This window comes from Sminthopsis crassicaudata, chromosome 5, assembly GCF_048593235.1.
Source record: "Sminthopsis crassicaudata isolate SCR6 chromosome 5, ASM4859323v1, whole genome shotgun sequence".
Classification (NCBI taxonomy): domain Eukaryota; kingdom Metazoa; phylum Chordata; class Mammalia; order Dasyuromorphia; family Dasyuridae; genus Sminthopsis; species Sminthopsis crassicaudata.
The window spans coordinates 217,912,712-217,930,034 of record NC_133621.1 but is presented as its reverse complement, the minus strand read 5'-3'; the positions used below and the strand labels follow the sequence as shown (position 1 = coordinate 217,930,034).

Sequence of the window (17,323 nt, the reverse complement as noted above, 5' to 3'; positions counted from 1 at the left end):
TGTGTGTATGAGTGTGAGTGTGTATATGTGTGTATGTGTGTGTCAGTGTGTGTATGTGTGTGAGTCAGTGTGTGTGTATGTGTGTACATGTGTATATGAGTGTGTGTGTGTGAGTGTGTATGTGTGTGTGAGTGTGTATGAGTGTGTGTGTATAGATAAGAGAGAAGAATAAATCACATTACTGGGCGTCCTGCAACCCAAGAGGACAATCTCTTAAGACTGGGCCATCCCCAATGTAAGAACCTTTCCAAGCACATAGTTGCCCAACCTGAGACATTTTCTGCTTAACCTTATTTCTCCAAACTAATCCACAGTGGAAACGCCTGGCCAGTGCCTAAATGTCCTTTCCAGAAAAGCTCAAGCTACAGAAGAGATTAAGAATATTTGCAGAAAGAGTCAGTGAGAGGATAGGTTGAAGGAAGGGGAATGGAGAGGTAATGTGGGGAGAGAAACAAAGATGAGAAGCAATACAAAGACATTTTTTTAAATTACAGTTTTTATTTACAAGATACACGCGTAGGTAACCTCCGGCATTGACAATTGCAAAACCTTTTGTTTCAACTTTCCCCCTCCTTCCCCCCACCCCCTCCCCCAGATGGCAGGTTGACCAATACATATTAAATATGTTAAAGTATAAGTTAAATACAATATATGTACACATGTCCAAACAGTTATTTTGCTGAACAAAAAAAAATCGGACTTTGAATTAGTGCACAATTAGCCTGTGAAGGAAATCAGAAATTCAAGCGGACAAAATTAGAGGGATTGGGAATTCTATGTAGTGGTTCATAGTCATTTCCCAGAGTTCTTTCCCTGGGTGTAACTGGTTCAGTTCATTACTGCTCTATTGGAATTGATTAATACAAAGACATTTTAACAGTAAATTAATGGCATGCAAATGCTTCTCTTATGGCTTATTACAATTGTTTCCTAGTTAATTTCCCTATTTTAAGTTATTAAAATTATAAAAAGTTATTTAAGCTATTTTAAGATGTAATCCATCTTCCACTTAAATATTCAAAATACTCAAATGATCAGTGTGATTCCAGTGAAAGGGATGCTTCCTCTGTGATACAGCCTTGTAGACCATCCACGTCTGCCCGTTCTGTGAGATTCTTATACACGTCTTCTTACAGCCACGGAGGCTGCTGCCAACATTCAGGAACTTTATTCACTTTCTCCTAATGTTTAGAGGACATCAATTTTAGCTTGTTCCCCTCTCATCCTTAACATGTGACTAACCCAACTTCTTTTGTTTCCCTAATAACATCTTGTATATTCTTTACTCCTTTGATATATTTGATTCAATGCTCCAAATTTTCTTCCTTTCTGTGTGAAAATAATTGTTATATTTCAGAGACTGTCTTATATGCATACAACAACAAATAAAATATTAGTATTCAAAAGGTGATCCTTTACCTCTAAAAAAAAAACTTTGGGGTCATAAAGATCTTTATACTCTCCTAAAGACAATACATTTTACTCTTTTCTTTTTGCTTAATTCTGGGCCCAATTTATCAACTATTTGTACTATCTATCCTAGATATACTGATGGGCAAGTTCTACAGATTGTTCAGTCTCCATAGTCTTCTCTTTGGATGGAGTTACCTTGAATTGTTGAGAAGAGCCAAGTCCATCATAGTTGATCATCACAGACTCTTATAAGAAGCTCTTCAGTGATCTGGATTCCGAGGCAGATGGTATAATGTCATCTATAAATAATGATTATTATAATCATAATTATGATAGGTAACATTTAGATAGCATTGTACACTAAGCACTTCACAATTTTCTCATTTAATATTCACAATTCTGGGAAGCAGGTGCTATTATTATCCCTATTTTACAGAAGGGGAAACTGAGACACATAGGAGAATATAGAGCACTTTACCATCCATCAAGAATATTTACTCTTCAAAGAAGCTAGATAGCAATGGATGGAGCATCTGACTAAAGTCAAGAGGACCTGAGTTCAAATTCAGCCTCAGATACTTAACTCTTACTAGCTGTGTGACCCTGGGCAAGTCACTTAAACCCAATTGCTTCGTAAAAAGAAAAAAAGTCTGCACTGTATCTCCTCTTCACTGCACACACATCTTCCTCCTTTGTACCATTCCTCTTGTTTCTGATTAGTAGATCATTAAACAATGTGATCTTTGTTGTTATACCTTTCAAGAAATCTTGAATTGCATTGGCATTTGGATAGAAGTCATCTTGTTGAACCTTTAGGCAGTGTTTGGGACAGTGTTTTACTCTACTGGGGTTCAGATTAAATAGATATTTTCATAATTACCAAATAGTAAGCATAGTGGGATCTTGTAATTTTTACATTTTTTTGTCAACTGTTTGATGGTAAACATGGAACACCCTCATTGAGTATGTCATTAAAACCTGCGTAGATGATTCTTATAAACTAACAAAATAGTCTTCCTAAGTCATAAGTCTGGCCAAATTATTCCTCTGCTCGGGAAATTTTGTTGCTGGAACTATTCAGTTGTATCCCAACTCTTTGTGACCTCATTTAGGCTAATTTTTCATTTCTTTCTCCAACTCATTTTACAGATGAGAAAACTGTGGCAAACAGGGTTGTAAGGATCAAATGAGATAGTAAAGCACTTAGGATAGTACCTAGAATGTAATAAGTGCTATATGAATGCTAGCTATTATTATTATTCAATGAATCTTCCTGGCAACTTCCAGAGAGACATATCTGGCTTGATGCTAAAGTTCTTAATATATTGGGATGATATAGTAAGCCTTAGGTGATAACCCCAACTTCCCCCAGCCCTATCCCTCCATCCATATTCCCATGTTCTAGTTTTATATTTCTTTCTTGGATATAAGTGATAGAATATCCATCCTGAGATGGACATTTCCAGCACTGGAGGCAGTTTTTTTAGTTCAAGAAATGAGCCATTCTGGATTCCTCACTTACAGCTGGCTGAACCGTGTGTGAGGTACACTGCAATAAGAAATGTGCAATAAAAAATGAGGAGCAGAATGCTTTCAGAAAAACGTAGGAAGACTTACATTAATTGATACAAAATTAAGTGAGCAAAACCAGAACAGTAACAGCAATATTGAATAAGCATTAGCTGTGAATGATGGATATTCTCAGCAATAAAATGATCCAAGACAATCCTGAAGGACTTATAATGATAAATATTATCCACCTCCAGAAAAGTACTGATAGTCTGAATATAGATTGAAGCATTTAAAAAATCTTTTCATTATATTTGTTTTATTTGTTTGGATCTGTTTTCTTTTGAACATCAATAATCAATAACATGACAGCACATGAATAATCTATATAAAATTCCTTGCCTTCTCAAGTGGAGGGAAATAATTTAGAATTCAAAAAAATTTAAAGCTAATTTTTTTACATGTAACAGAAAAAAAATCAATGCATGTTAAATTGAATTAAATTGTGCAAATAAGAAATTCTTTGAGGATCAATCCTTAAAGTAGTCTGTCACTGGAAGGTTTGGATCCATCCTCGCTTTCTCAATTCTCTAAGTACTTTGTGATAAAAGAGAATTTCACCTCTAACCTTTGCTCCCAGGGCAGGCAGCTAAAATTGAGTGCCTTCCAAAATTGGTGGATGGAACTTTAGTTCTTCCCAAACAAACCAAAACTCCACCCCCACCCCCAATCCCTTCTTTGTACTTTAACTACTTATCAGTTGGAAACGTCGGACAGGTCCTAGGGTTGGTTTCCTTCTCAAACCTGATGTATGGCCACCATCTCCCCTGCAGCAAAGAATCATGCCAGCTGAACACACGCCCTTTCATGTGGACCTTAGCATTTAAAACTCAAGTCTCCCAGTGGCTGAAGCCCCGAGCCCTAGATTTAAGGTGTTCCTCCCGGAAGACCCCAGAAGACAATGGCCTCCACTCTGATCCTGGGTCTCCTGCTCCTGATTCCAACTGCAGCAAGCACAGAATGGGGTGATAATCAATGTCCAGCACATGGAGTGCGTGGTTCAGATTTTGAGGGGCAACGGGAACTGCTGCTCAACCTGGCAAAGCAAAGTATCCTGGATAAATTGCACTTAACTCAGCGCCCAACATTGATCCACCCTGTGTCCAGAGCCACCCTGAGGACTGCACTCCGGCGCCTTCACAATCACCAAGGAAGGATTCTGTCTGGTACCAGTTTAGGGGGTTCTGAGATTGGAGTTGAGGAACAGGAGTATGAGATCATCAGTTTTGCTGAGACAGGTAAGTATGGGAACTGAGATATATAGCCTTTTATAAAAAGTAGTCCCTCTAACAATTCATCTCTCTCACCTCTTTCCCCAATCTTTTCCCTTTTCCTGCTAGGAACTTCTTATAATGTAACCTACCTGCCACTCCCAAATTTGTCCCCCCCCCAAAAAAATTTTGAGGTCCATACCTAAAATTCTCTTTACTTCATCTGGTCCCTCCTCACTCTGCCCACTCCATGTCCTAGAGAGTCCTTAATCTATTACCTAGGACAATTTGAATCCAAAGAGAACAGAGAACTCAATGAGATCCTCTCAACTACCTGCTGTTGAAGGAGGGTACTGTGATCCCAGACTGATCTTTAGGCTTGAGAATTGAGATCACAGTGAAATAAAAATAACTAGTTTTGGAGTTAAAAGACCTGGGTGGAAATCACAGCTCTGATACGTAGTATCTATTTAGCCTTGGAAAAAGTCACTTAGTTTTTCTGGATCTTAAATTCTAAATTTTTAAAATTAAGGAGTTTGGCTCCATGTTCTTTAAAGTTTTTTACAGTCCTAAATCCTATGAATTCCTGTGGACTAGGTCTGGTAACTAATTCATGGATGGGTTAGCCTACTCTGCAGCTTAATGAGCCACCACCATGCCTCATTATTAAATGGGTAGGTTTTAGAAGACTTTGGAATATTCGAGTGTGGAGAGAGGACAATTAATCCTAAAGAAAAAGGTAGTAGGAGCCAGGGGAAAGAGTTTTGGTTTGGAAAGTCACAAGGATTATTAGCTGAGTCAAAGGACAGTCAATTGTCATATCCTTTCTAGCAGCATTGGTGACTCTGATGTGATTATCATTCCTAGAAAATGAATATAACCACCACCAGGCTGCAAGGCAGGTTGAGCTGTTGATCACCACTGAGCCAAAGGAATTGTCTGGTCTGTCTGGAAAACTCCTCCCCCATCCCTCTGTATGTAAGGCTTACCAGAAAACCTCCCTTTCTGGGGCATGACTTTCCTTTCAAACCCATTGTAGGGGAAGAAAAATTGCTACTCATCTGTTTCTCCCTCATCTTATCTCTGGGACTACAGAATTTACCAGCAGTATCCTCCTAGTGATAGCCTCCTTCCTTTTATTCGAGGCACCCATTAAAACAGTCTAAAAAACAAAATAAATACATCTCTTTTAAATGTGTAGCTCTAAACTCTTAGCCAGTTTGTATTAGCAAATTCCAAATTGAGTTTACAAAAATTTCAATAATTACCATCACTGTTTTAGTACATTTAATGAGAAGCACATTAAAAAAAAATCTAAATTGAAAGTAATAGATAAGGAACAAACTAGTTTAGACAAGTAACTTAGATAACTTAGAGAGTAACTAGAAAAGGGATAAGCAGATTTCTCTAGGAGTAAAAGGGATGACATCCATGCCCAGGATCAATCCTCTCCCCACTATCTATGATCTGGACAGCTTTTCCTTTTAGCCATGGCTTCCCTTCATGCTGATCCGATTCTCCAGCAGTCCTTATGACTTATCTTTTAGTAGCTGCTTCCCATGACTGTTTACTCAAGGGTAGTATGTGAGCACCTTGATCCAACAGGTCAGTTCCTTTCTCTTTGGTTAAGGTTCTATTATCAAGAACAAGAGTTGGAGATGGAGCAAGGAGGAGATGGCAAGATACTTGCACTTTGTAGGCCCAGATCTCCTAGCAGATAATTGTGAGTTTTGGGATCAGTTGAATAGTTTCCACTCACTCAGCATTCAGAATAGATCAGATAGATCAAAATTGAGTAAGATTCCCCTAGGGTGGGAGTAGCATAATGAGGAATCTTGGTGATGGCATTCATCATAAGAATGATATCTGTCCAATAAGGTGTTGGATAAAAGATCAGGTTGTTACAAGGTAATTTCTGTGTTACTTGGTTAAACTAGATAAAATCAAAGATTTTTGGTTTGTTTTGGGGGTCTTATTTTTCTTCAGAAAAGAACTAGGCACTAAATGAGTTCTCTGTCCTCACAGAGAAAAGAATAAGAGACTGAGCCTGTAGCACAAAGACTTGAGTTAGATCTCAGAAGGAAATATCTCATGAGTTTGGATACCCGAGGACAAAAAGGATTTGTAGCATAAATGGAAGGGGAGACTGTGGGAAAAAAGACTGGGAAGAAATGGGCTATTCTGAAATAGTTGACATTTATATAAAGCTTTAGAGTTTATAAAGCTCTTTACTATTATCTTATTTTGTCTTTACCTGGAATAAGTGAAGGAGGAAAGCACACACATACACACACATACACACTCAAATATGGTCAGAAAGGAAGAATCGACTCTTTAATGAGTCAATTGGACAACCCTGATGACTGTTGCTCCTTATGTCTGCAGGCTACTCTATTGCCAACAAGACGGTGTTGGATTTCCGCCTCTCCCCAGATCAAATCAGAACTAGCTTGGAGGTCCTCCAAATCAGGCTGGGTTTCTTCTTGCAGATTCCTCCCAATGGCACATGGAGTATGTATGTAAAGGTCCTGGTACCTGGACTACAGGACACCAACCTCAATGTGACCAACCAGCAACAGCTAGAGGTGGATTCCAGTGGCTGGTACCAGTTCCTCCTGGGGCCTGACGCTCAGGCTGCTTATAGTCAGGGACACTTAACCCTAGAATTGGAGCCCAAAGGCTGGGGAGCCCAGAGCCCAGTTGTCTTAGACAAAGATGCCCACCAGCCCTTTATCATAGCTCGGGTGAGAACTGGAGAAAAGCACCGAATTCATCGTCGAGGGATTGAGTGCCAAAGTGGGTCTCAGATGTGTTGCCGACAAGAGTTCTTTGTAGATTTCCGGGAGATTGGCTGGCATGATTGGATCATTCAGCCTGAAGGTTATGCCATGAACTTCTGTACAGGGCAGTGCCCACTGCATGTGGCAGGGATGCCAGGAATTACTGCCTCTTTCCACACTGCTGTGCTCAACTTGCTCAAGGCTAATAGGGCCCCAGGAACAGCAGGAAGAGGCTCCTGCTGTGTGCCTACTGCCCGCCGCCCTTTGTCCCTTCTCTACTATGACCGTGACAGCAACATTGTCAAGAATGACATCCCAGACATGGTGGTGGAGGCCTGTGGCTGCAGTTAATGTGTATAAGGGAGGAGGACAAAGAGAAGAGATACTCATGTGTATTCCCTTCCCATCTCAGGCAGGTTATTCACAAATTCCTGACACATCCCAAGATGGGGATTCATCTTTCCCAACACAATTCTGGAAATTCACCCGGGTATTTTTATCGAGGCAGTTGGTGGTACAGTGCATAGAGCGCTGAGCCTGAAATCAGGAAGACTGAGTTCAAATCTGGCTTTAGAAATTTGCTATTTGTATGACTGAGCAAATTGCTTCATCTCTGTGATTTCCCCAACTATAATACGGGAATAATAATAGCATCTACCTTGAAGGATTGTTGTGAGGATCAAATGACATAATATTTGTAAAAAGTGTTTAGCATAATACCTGGAACATAGGGGCTTTAAAAATGCTTATTCTGTTCCCTTTCCTGTTCTCCCACATTCTTAGCCCTTGAGAGTCAACCCGTCATCTTCTTCAGAAGACAGCTTAGGGCACCCAGGGTGACCCAAGGAAGTATTGTCTGAGGTTGGATTTGAACTCAGGTCCTCCCGACTTCAGGGCCAGTGCTCTACCTATTGGGCCATCTAGTTGCCCCAACCTGTCTTCAACTCACAGATATTATCTATACCCAGAACTCTCATTTAAAGGACCTTCTTTCCTCATATACCCAACCAAAAAGATCCTTTATATCCATCCGGTGGTTAGGCATATGTATTGGTCTCCCTTACTAGAGAGTTATTCTACTCTTCAGTCTATCCTGAAGCAGGAAACTCTTGCATCCCCACCTCAGAGACTCCCTTTATTCCCCGTTCCAGACAGAGATCATTATCCTTCATAATTCACTGATTGCATAAGTATCTCAATAGATCACCCCCTCCCCCTAAATGAGCTGACCCAGACCCTTCCCTCCTTTTTGAGGGTAGAAAGATAGGTACAGATGGGCCTGGGATCTTGAAAAAAAAGCTTCCTTGGAAATACATACATACAGCTCTATCTACCTATTAGCAATATCTATCTATGCCTACTTTTGATATCTAGATATATCCTATTTCCTAAAAATTCCTCCTAGTTGAGGTTCATCCCTTTTTTCCTTGCCAATCATATCCATAGCTTCCTTCCTTTCCCTTTCTTCTTCTCTACCTCCCTACCAAGTCCTTGACCTGCTTGCTTTCCAACCTCTCTGTGTCTCTTCTGCACCGTATAAATCTTTTCTCTAAGGCAACACTATTTATGCTTTCTGCCATACACTGTACTTGAACAGTCTTCTTGGGTTCTCCCTAATCCATTCAAACATCACTGATCTTGTTGCTGATAAAAACGAAACAATTACCGTTTTGAAGCCCTATACTTGATGTTTCACTTTGTCTTCTGAATTCATGTCCCTACAATGAATTATCTTTCCATTATCTGGAATACCATTGATCTGTGAGGAGTAAAGGTAAGAGGGAGATGAGACCTCCTATCGGAAAGGCCCTAAAATAGAAATATCTAATAGATAGGTACCTGCTGGCTCCCCTTTCCTTTGTGATTTGCCCTAACATATTGAAGTTTGCAGGCCAATCAATTGCTTAGTCAATGGGTGGATGATAACCTATTGTGCATTCACATTCTGTTAGACATGGTGGTTGCCAAGATGTGGGCTGTAGACCCCTGGGGAATCATCCAACTATTGCAAGAGAATCATCTCATTAAATGACTCAGTGTAATAGATAAGCAAAAATACCTTGTGAAAATAGAATAATTTGTCTCTACACATATATATGACTACTTTTCAAATGTATGTAGCTGTTATTATGATTAATAAAATAGAAGTTCATATAAATGTGTTCCTAAATCATAATAGCTTTTGTTAGATATTTTTTCATCAGTAGATATTAATAAATAGTAGCAAAATTCCTACCAGATTGGAGTGGAGGATCTGAGAAATGCTTTTGTATTAAAAAGGGGTCCTCATGATCAGAGACGTTGGGAATCACTGGCCTGCAGCATAAGCTTGGTTAGAAGCAAAGGATCTGAGTTTTATGCTCCCCTCCCTTAGCTACAGAACTGGAGGCCTGCTAAGAGGCCAGGTGAACAGACTCCAGTGGGAAGAGGGAAGGAAAAGGAGGTCTCAAATGAAGCACAAGTTACCGGCCTCTTGGAAACCAAGGACAAACAAGGTGGATCCTTTTATCTGGTGACTCCTCTCTGGACCCTTGCCCTTCTTTCCCCCCTGCCTCCTCCCCCTGGCTGGATAGCTCTGAACTAAGAGGTCGATATAGTCTGGTGCCCAAGGTCGAGTTTGCGCAAAGCTGGATGTGGCCATTTGGGGAATGAATTGTCTGTGTTTGCTTAGCCAACAATCACTTCCTGGGCAACCGGGGGTGGAGGGGAGGAATTGGAGGGAACCCCAGAAGAAATAGAAAGGGGCCTTCAAAGGTGTGGTATGTTTGGGGAAATGAGAACTCCTGCTGGAATATCCAGAAAGTCCAGAGTCTGGCTATCTGAAAGTCCCCCTTGAGTTTTATTTTCTTCTCCCTGCTTTAGAATCTGTGCCTTCCCTTTTTGGCTGGGCTCTTCACTGGGATGTGAACCATGGATTCTCCTTCTCTGCTCTTTACCTTCCTAACCCCAGGCTCCATACCTGCCTCCCCACCATCCAATAGCCTCAATTTCCCTAGTGGCTGGATTATAGTTCTCCTTTCCCCCTTCTCCCCAGCCTAACCCATCCCTGAGTTGATGAAGGGGCAGGCAGCAAGGCAGATGGCTGGGGTATTTATAAACCGGGAGCACTTCTTGGGAAAAGTGACTAAGATGCTGGGAAAGTATTTTTAACTGAGCTCTGACGTAAGTGTCGATGGGGAGGTAGGACCAGACCAGGCACAGGAGAGATGGGGCGGGCAGAGCTGGCAACTGGGGGCACTCACTGGGGGTGGGGAGGGGATATGGGTCAGAGGCTACTTCCAGCTGCTTCTCATTACTCCGTCTGGCCCCTCTCCCAGCTCTGGGAACCAATATGTGCCCCCGGGCACCAACAAAGACAGATGTCGCAGCCTTGTAGCAACATTGTGGCAAAGCTAGGTCCCTGATTCTTTTATCTCTACAAGAGAGCATTATGGGGGAGGAGTTAGGGAGAAAGATTAGTCTCACCCTTTTCTGTGCTCAGGAGGCTGAGCATTTGGATAACTAAGGAGGACCAAAAAAGTCTTCCACAAAACACTTCCTCTTCTGTCTCTTTCCTCAGAGAAACCACTTCCTCAGGGGAAACTGGTCATCTCTGGACCAGCTGTTGTCCAGTGGCCTTGTACTGCCACATGGTGGTGGCCGGGGGTATTGTGCTTAACCACCGTGCACGAGGAGGGTGGAGTAGGATTCTAACCCTCCTGGTTGGTGATAGTAGAATGGTATCCCAGGGAGGGCCTAGGAGAGAGTTAGGCGGGTTTTACGGGGCTTCCAGGTAAAAAACAATCTTTTGCACCAAAAGCCAACCCGAGTAACTGCTCTTCCTATCCTCGCCACCGCCATACCAGGCATGGAGAGCCGGACTCATCAGGATCTCGCTTCTAGCCTTTACTGTAACTCTGGGCAAATCGCTTAACCTTCCTTAGCTTAGGGAGGAGCAGCAGCCCCTCCTTTACATGGCTTGTTCTGAGGTTCGAATCAGATAATATACGGTGTACTTTGCAAGCCTTAAAGCACTGACTAGACAATAGCCATAATAGTTGGGGTATTTTGGTTCATAGAAGCCTCTATTCTGGAAGCCCAAGTGGTTGGGGAGCTAGAGTAGAATGAGGGGAGACGGGGCCAAATTCTTACTTCTCTCTTATTAAGCTGCTCTAATCAAAACTAGCAGGAAAGTAATCGGAGGAACTGGGCTTGGAACCCAGAGTCCCAGTCTCTCTTCCTCATACCACGCCCTAAAAACAGAGAACTCTCAGCAAAATATCAGTACGCTAATAAATCCAGGCCCTTCTATTCACCTCAAAAGAGATTAGATCCAATGGCAGTGCCCACTGGGCACCAGGCTGTCCTCAGTGCCATGCTCTCCTGCCAGTTGTGATGGACTCTGCCCGAGCTCCACAGTTGCATCACCCTCCCCACCCCTACCTTTGGGTTTCCCCATTCATCCCAGTAACACACCTCTCCACATCACCACCAGTTCTCTCCCTCCCCCACAATGTGTTCCTGTCCAATTGGACTCTGGGCAACCAGCACACGTAGGGGACAAGGGGTGACTTTTAGGTACCCCGTGGCACCTGCCACCTAGGCATGGCCTTGGGAGCTCTGTGGCTGCTGTAGCTCTAGCTGCCCTGTTCACTGTTTGGGGGATGGAATCCTGGATTCCCTTTCTGGACTGTCCCCTCAAAGTGGTAGGCACTAAAATCCCAACAGTCTACTCTGTTAAGTCAAACTGCTGTGGAGGAAACTAGAAAAGCTGAAAGTGAGAGATATTGGGGAGAATTGTTTGTAGGGGGACTACATTCCTTTACCTGACTCACGTAGTATTCCCTCCTCCTCCCTTGGACCCTGGGATCGGAGTCTATGAAATCATCCTCTTTCTTGCATCATTCCTGTCCACGTCTCCCCCCCACCCCACCCCCACATACCCCTTCCCCAAGCGTGTCATCACAGCCAAATGGGTGAAACATGAGCTCTGGGAGGGGTGGGGGATCCTTCACTTCCCCCCAACCAGAGGCGTGATTGACAGTAAAACTGGCCAATCCTGGTGTTCAGGAGGTGGGTCTGCCTACTGACCACTAGGTGGGGAGCCCCAAGCTGCTAGCTCAAAAGAGGCCCTGGGTCAGTAAGCTGAGTAGATCGACCAAGCAGACAACTCCGAATACCCCACTTTTCATCGGTCAGTTTTTTGTTTTCATTGTTAGGGATTTGTATTGTTGTTTTCAGAGTATAAGAATAGGAAACACCTGACTCTCCCTTCTGCAGGGGTAGGTGTAATAGCTGTGCTTAGTAGACTCCGTTTTCCCCCTGGCTTGGACCTAAGATAGCCACAGGGAGAATGAGATACCCAGATGTCTGGCTCCTACTAGTACTGCCTTGGGCGCTAGCAGGAGCTCAGAGAGCAGGACCTCGGTGCCCATCATGCGGGCTATCCACACTAGGACCCCAGGAGGAGAGAGCCTTAGTCCTGGAGCTGGCCAAGCAACAGATCCTGGAAGGTCTACAACTGACCAGCCCTCCAAACGTATCTCATCCTCCCCACCCTGCAGTCCTGGCCAGAGCCCTAAGGAGACTGAAGTCTAAGAAGGTGGCGAAGATGAATCAAGTGGAGACCATCAGCTTTGCAGCAGAAACAGGTAGGTGACTGCGAGGATAAGCAGAGCAGGGAAAGACCCAGAGAGAGAGACAGAGACAGGAATATAGTCAAAAAAGGAGTGTGGTGGCAGAGGGATGATGTGGGAGAGTGGGGTTGGGAGTGCTTCTGAAGCCCTTGTCTTTTAAGTTAAGATAGAAAAAAAGGAGACCAGCAGGACTTAAAAATGGGATGGGAGAAGAGTAAAACTTTTCCAACCAAAAGATCCAGGCCTCTTACATTATTCATGAGCTACCATTTTTCCACAGAATCGTCCTCCACTGAAGCCTGTGGATCTGTCCTGAGCTTCCACCTCTCCACTCCCTCGTACCTACCTCCATACCACATCCGTCTTTGGCTACACCTGCATCCCTCCTTAGCTGGTCCCCCCTCCATTCAAATCTTCCAGTGGGGTTTGGAAAGAGAAGCCCGGGGAAATCAAACCCTGCTGGCGGAGCATCGAATGACCACTCCAGGATGGAATGCTCTGACCCTGCCTTCTCATGCACTGGAGGGCACTGACTCTGGCGTTCTGAAATTCAAGCTGGTCTGCCAGCCTCATGTCGGCAACACCACAGCTGCCAGACACTTACTTCTGGATACAGCTGGCCACCACCAGCCCTTCCTAGTGATTAGGACCCAAGCCAGAGCACCTGGGGGGGATCGAGCCAAGAGAAGGACCCCTACATGTGAGCCCGGGAGTCTTCTGTGCTGCAAGCGGGACCACTATGTAGACTTCCAGGAACTGGGCTGGCAAGGCTGGATCCTGCAGCCTGAGGGGTACCAGCTAAATTATTGTAGTGGACAATGCCCGCCCCACCTGGCCGGCAGCCCAGGGATTACTGCCTCATTTCATTCTGCTGTCTTCAACCTTCTCAAAGCGAATAGTCCCTGGCCATCTGGCCCCTCTTGCTGTGTTCCCACAGCCCGTCGGCCACTCTCCCTCCTCTATCTTGACCAAAATGGCAACGTAGTCAAGACCGATGTGCCTGATATGGTGGTGGAAGCCTGTGGCTGCAGCTAGCAAGGGGGTCCAGGGGAGTCAGAGCTAGAGAGAATGTGAATAGTGTTGGTCCACAGAAGAAAGGGGTCAACAGGTCAATGGTTGGGATGTCTAACTCCTGCTATCCCCTCCTCAGGTGACCTGGCAGTCTGGCCTCCTGGGTCGGCCCGTTTGAGTCCCCTGGGACTCTAGTGTCCAGTCAGTTTCAGCCTGGTTGGAGAAGGGGGAGATGGGTAGGGAATGGTTCTTACTAGAAGAGGATTCCTACCCTGATGGCTCCATAGAAGAAGAGATGGTTAAGGGGTGGGGAGGGAGGGGTCAGAAAAGTTGCCCAGTACCTCTAAGAGAGAATTTCCTGGGAAATAGAGGAGAGGGCGGTAACCAGGGCACAGGAGAGGGTGGTATGGGGAAGCTATATAGGAAAAGGAGCTGGTGAAGTGCTTTGTAGGAACAAGAGGGACCTGGGACCAGGAAGGACTGGGAGGGACTCAGAAATAGGAGCTTGAAGAAGTGGATGAGCCCCTTAAAGGATCACCCTCCAGTTTTTTCAGGGGGTGGGGCCCTGCTGGGGAGTCAGAAATATTTATATTTTCCTAATAAAAATGAGAAGAAAAAAGTCACTGGTGTCTTGATAAAGTTTTTGAGGGGAGGGGGAGACTCAAGGACTGGGGTGGGGAGAGGGAGCGTGTCCTGGAGGCAAAATGCTCTGCAGGACAAGGTCATGTGGATGGGTCTGGAAAAGAACCACGTGTGGGGCTCCTTTGTCCCAGGTGACTATCAGCCCGACCAGGTTGATCTATGTCCCTGACCCTCTGGAAGTGGCTGGACATTTGGTCAATGCCAAGTGGGGGAGGGTGTGGAGGATCTTAACCCCGACTCTCTCCGCTAGTTCGCTAGTTATTTAACATCTATAGACAGCCCCAACTTCGCACTGTAGACTGCCTTTGTTCTTCCCAAATAAGTGGTTGATCCAGTGACCTTTTCCTCCCACTCCCCAAGAAATTCCTTGTACCCCAAGGTACAAGGAAGAAAGGGAAATCTGGGGCTTGAAGAAGAGGTGAAAGAAAGAAAATAATCAGAAGGGGCATTCTTCAGGTTCCTGATGGTGACCTGGTTTCCACACCCCACACCCCCTCACTCCATTCTTCTCCCCTCCCCGTTACATATCCGAGCCTGAAATAGCTGACCCTTCCCCTGCATCCTGTCACCATGGCAACAAGAGAGCCAACAGGACACCGAGGGACAAGTCTTCCTTCTAACCCGCAGAGCCTTTACCTGTTTCTGACTGCTTTCCCCAGTCTGTGTACTCATTCATGTCTCCATCTCCCACTCCATCTCCCACTCTCCTGGCTCTCACAACACCGGCGATTGGGAGTACATAGAACTTTCATTGCCCCTCCCTCTCAAGACACCCCCCCCCCCCCTTATAGTCCCATCAATGGCTTCCGACAGGTTCGGGCTTTGAGAAGGCCATGTTCGCCAGGGGCCAGCAGAGGGAGCAGCGCAGAAGGGAGAGCGGAAAGTCTGCAAAGCCCAGGAGTAGGAGAAGCTGGGCGGGAGGGTGGAAGAGGATCACGGTTGCCATCCAGAGTTAAATATACCCAAATGGGCCTTCCGAGCCCACCCAAGCTGCCCCCAAGCTGCCAGCTTCTGTCCCTCTCTCGCTTCCTGCTGTCTCAGCCTCCCCTCCCCACAGTCCCACGGCCTGCCCTCCCCACAATCCCACGGCCTGCCCTCCCCACAATCCCATGGCCTCCCCTCCCCACAGTCCCACGGCCTCTCCTCCCCACAGTCCCATGGCCTCCCCTCCCCACAATCCCACGGCCTCCCCTCCCCATGGCCTCTCCTCCCGACAATCCCACAGCCCCTCCTCCCCACAGTCCCACGGCCTCCCCTCCCCACAATCCCACGGCCTCCCCTCCCCATGGCCTCTCCTCCCCACAGTCCCACAGCCCCTCCTCCCCACAGTCCCACGGCCTCTCCTCCCCACAGTCCCACGGCCTCCCCTCCCCACAATCCCACGGCCTCCCCTCCCCATGGCCTCTCCTCCCCACAGTCCCACAGCCTCCCCTCCCCACAGTTCCCTGCTGTCTCAGCATCCCCTCCCCACAGTCCCACGGCTTGCCCTCCCCACAGTCCCACGGCCTCCACACAGTCCCACAGCCGCCCCTCCACACAGTCCCACGACCTCCCCTCCCACAGTCCCAAGGCCTCCCCTCCACACAGTCCCACGGCCGCCCCTCCACATAGTCCCACGGCCTCCCCTCCCCACAGTCCCACGGCCTCCCCTCCCCATGGCCGCCCCTCCCCACAGTCCCACGGCTTGCCCTCCCCACAGTCCCACGGCTTGCCCTCCCCACAGTCCCACGGCCTCCCCTCCCCACAGCCGCCCCTCCACACAGTCCCACGGCCTCCCCTCCCACAGTCCCAAGGCCTCCCCTCCACACAGTCCCACGGCCTCCCCTCCCACAGTCCCAAGGCCTCCCCTCCACACAGTCCCACGGCCGCCCCTCCACATAGTCCCACGGCCTCCCCTCCCCACAGTCCCACGGCCTCCCCTCCCCATGGCCGCCCCTCCCCACAGTCCCACGGCTTGCCCTCCCCACAGTCCCACGGCCTCCACAGAGTCCCACAGCCGCCCCTCCACACAGTCCCACGGCCTCCCCTCCCACAGTCCCAAGGCCTCCCCTCCACACAGTCCCACGGCCGCCCCTCCACATAGTCCCACGGCCTCCCCTCCCCACAGTCCCACGGCCTCCCCTCCCCATGGCCGCCCCTCCCCACAGTCCCACGGCTTGCCCTCCCCACAGTCCCACGGCTTGCCCTCCCCACAGTCCCACGGCCTCCACACAGTCCCACAGCCGCCCCTCCACACAGTCCCACGGCCTCCCCTCCCACAGTCCCAAGGCCTCCCCTCCACACAGTCCCACGGCCTCCCCTCCCACAGTCCCAAGGCCTCCCCTCCACACAGTCCCACGGCCGCCCCTCCACATAGTCCCACGGCCTCCCCTCCCCACAGTCCCACGGCCTCCCCTCCCCATGGCCGCCCCTCCCCACAGTCCCACGGCTTGCCCTCCCCACAGTCCCACGGCCTCCACAGAGTCCCACAGCCGCCCCTCCACACAGTCCCACGGCCTCCCTCCCACAGTCCCAAGGCCTCCCCTCCACACAGTCCCACGGCCGCCCCTCCACATAGTCCCACGGCCTCCCCTCCCCACAGTCCCACGGCCTCCCCTCCCCATGGCCGCCCCTCCCCACAGTCCCACAGCCTCTTTTTCCACAGCTTTTACACCCCTAAGTCCTCGCCTTGCTTTTTTCCTGTCCCCGGGGTCCTTTATCCCACCCCAGCCTCGGCATGGCCAGGTGAGGCGGGATCCACACGAAAGGGCAGAGAACGCGTCTGGTTCTGCTTACGGCCCCCTCCGCTCTCCCACCCCTCAAATTTCTCCAGTTCCGACTTTCTTGTGGGTCTGGGGCTAACCCTCGGCTCCCTCGCTGACAGCCGATTCCGGACGTCCAGGCCGGGATTTTCCGCTCGCCGAGGGCAGCGTGCTAGGTTGGAGAGCTGGAGTTGAGGTTGAGGAGATAGGGTCCCTCCTAAAAGGGGGAGGACTCCGGGAGTCCAGGGGTGCAACAAGTCTGACAGCCCCCTCTTTCCTTCCTGCAGCCCCCAAGCCTAGTTCACGGGACAGCCCGAGGGAGGGCAATGGGAGGGAAGGGG

General features: G+C 47.5%; 2 protein-coding genes across 3 annotated transcripts; both read left to right on the top strand.

Annotated features, from left to right (window-relative positions):
* The first annotated feature begins 1,561 nt into the window (after positions 1–1,561).
* Positions 1,562–9,131, top strand: INHBC (inhibin subunit beta C). 2 transcript variants are annotated; one of them, XM_074269892.1, is made up of 3 exons: positions 1,562–1,700; positions 3,756–4,220; positions 6,579–9,131. In XM_074269892.1, exons 2-3 carry the CDS (start codon positions 3,884–3,886, stop codon positions 7,322–7,324), a joined length of 1,083 nt encoding a protein of 360 aa, XP_074125993.1. In that variant the 5' UTR covers positions 1,562–1,700; positions 3,756–3,883; the 3' UTR covers positions 7,325–9,131. The 2 variants fall into 2 exon arrangements, with proteins under 2 accessions (XP_074125993.1, XP_074125992.1); XM_074269891.1 differs by lacking the exon at positions 1,562–1,700 and having other exon boundaries at positions 3,685–4,220.
* Positions 9,132–12,085: 2,954 nt separating this feature from the next.
* Positions 12,086–14,225, top strand: INHBE (inhibin subunit beta E). Its single transcript, XM_074269890.1, has 2 exons — positions 12,086–12,603; positions 12,869–14,225. The coding sequence occupies exons 1-2, from the start codon at positions 12,306–12,308 to the stop codon at positions 13,621–13,623; spliced, it is 1,053 nt and encodes a 350-aa protein (XP_074125991.1). The 5' UTR covers positions 12,086–12,305; the 3' UTR covers positions 13,624–14,225.
* Positions 14,226–17,323: the final 3,098 nt, after the last annotated feature.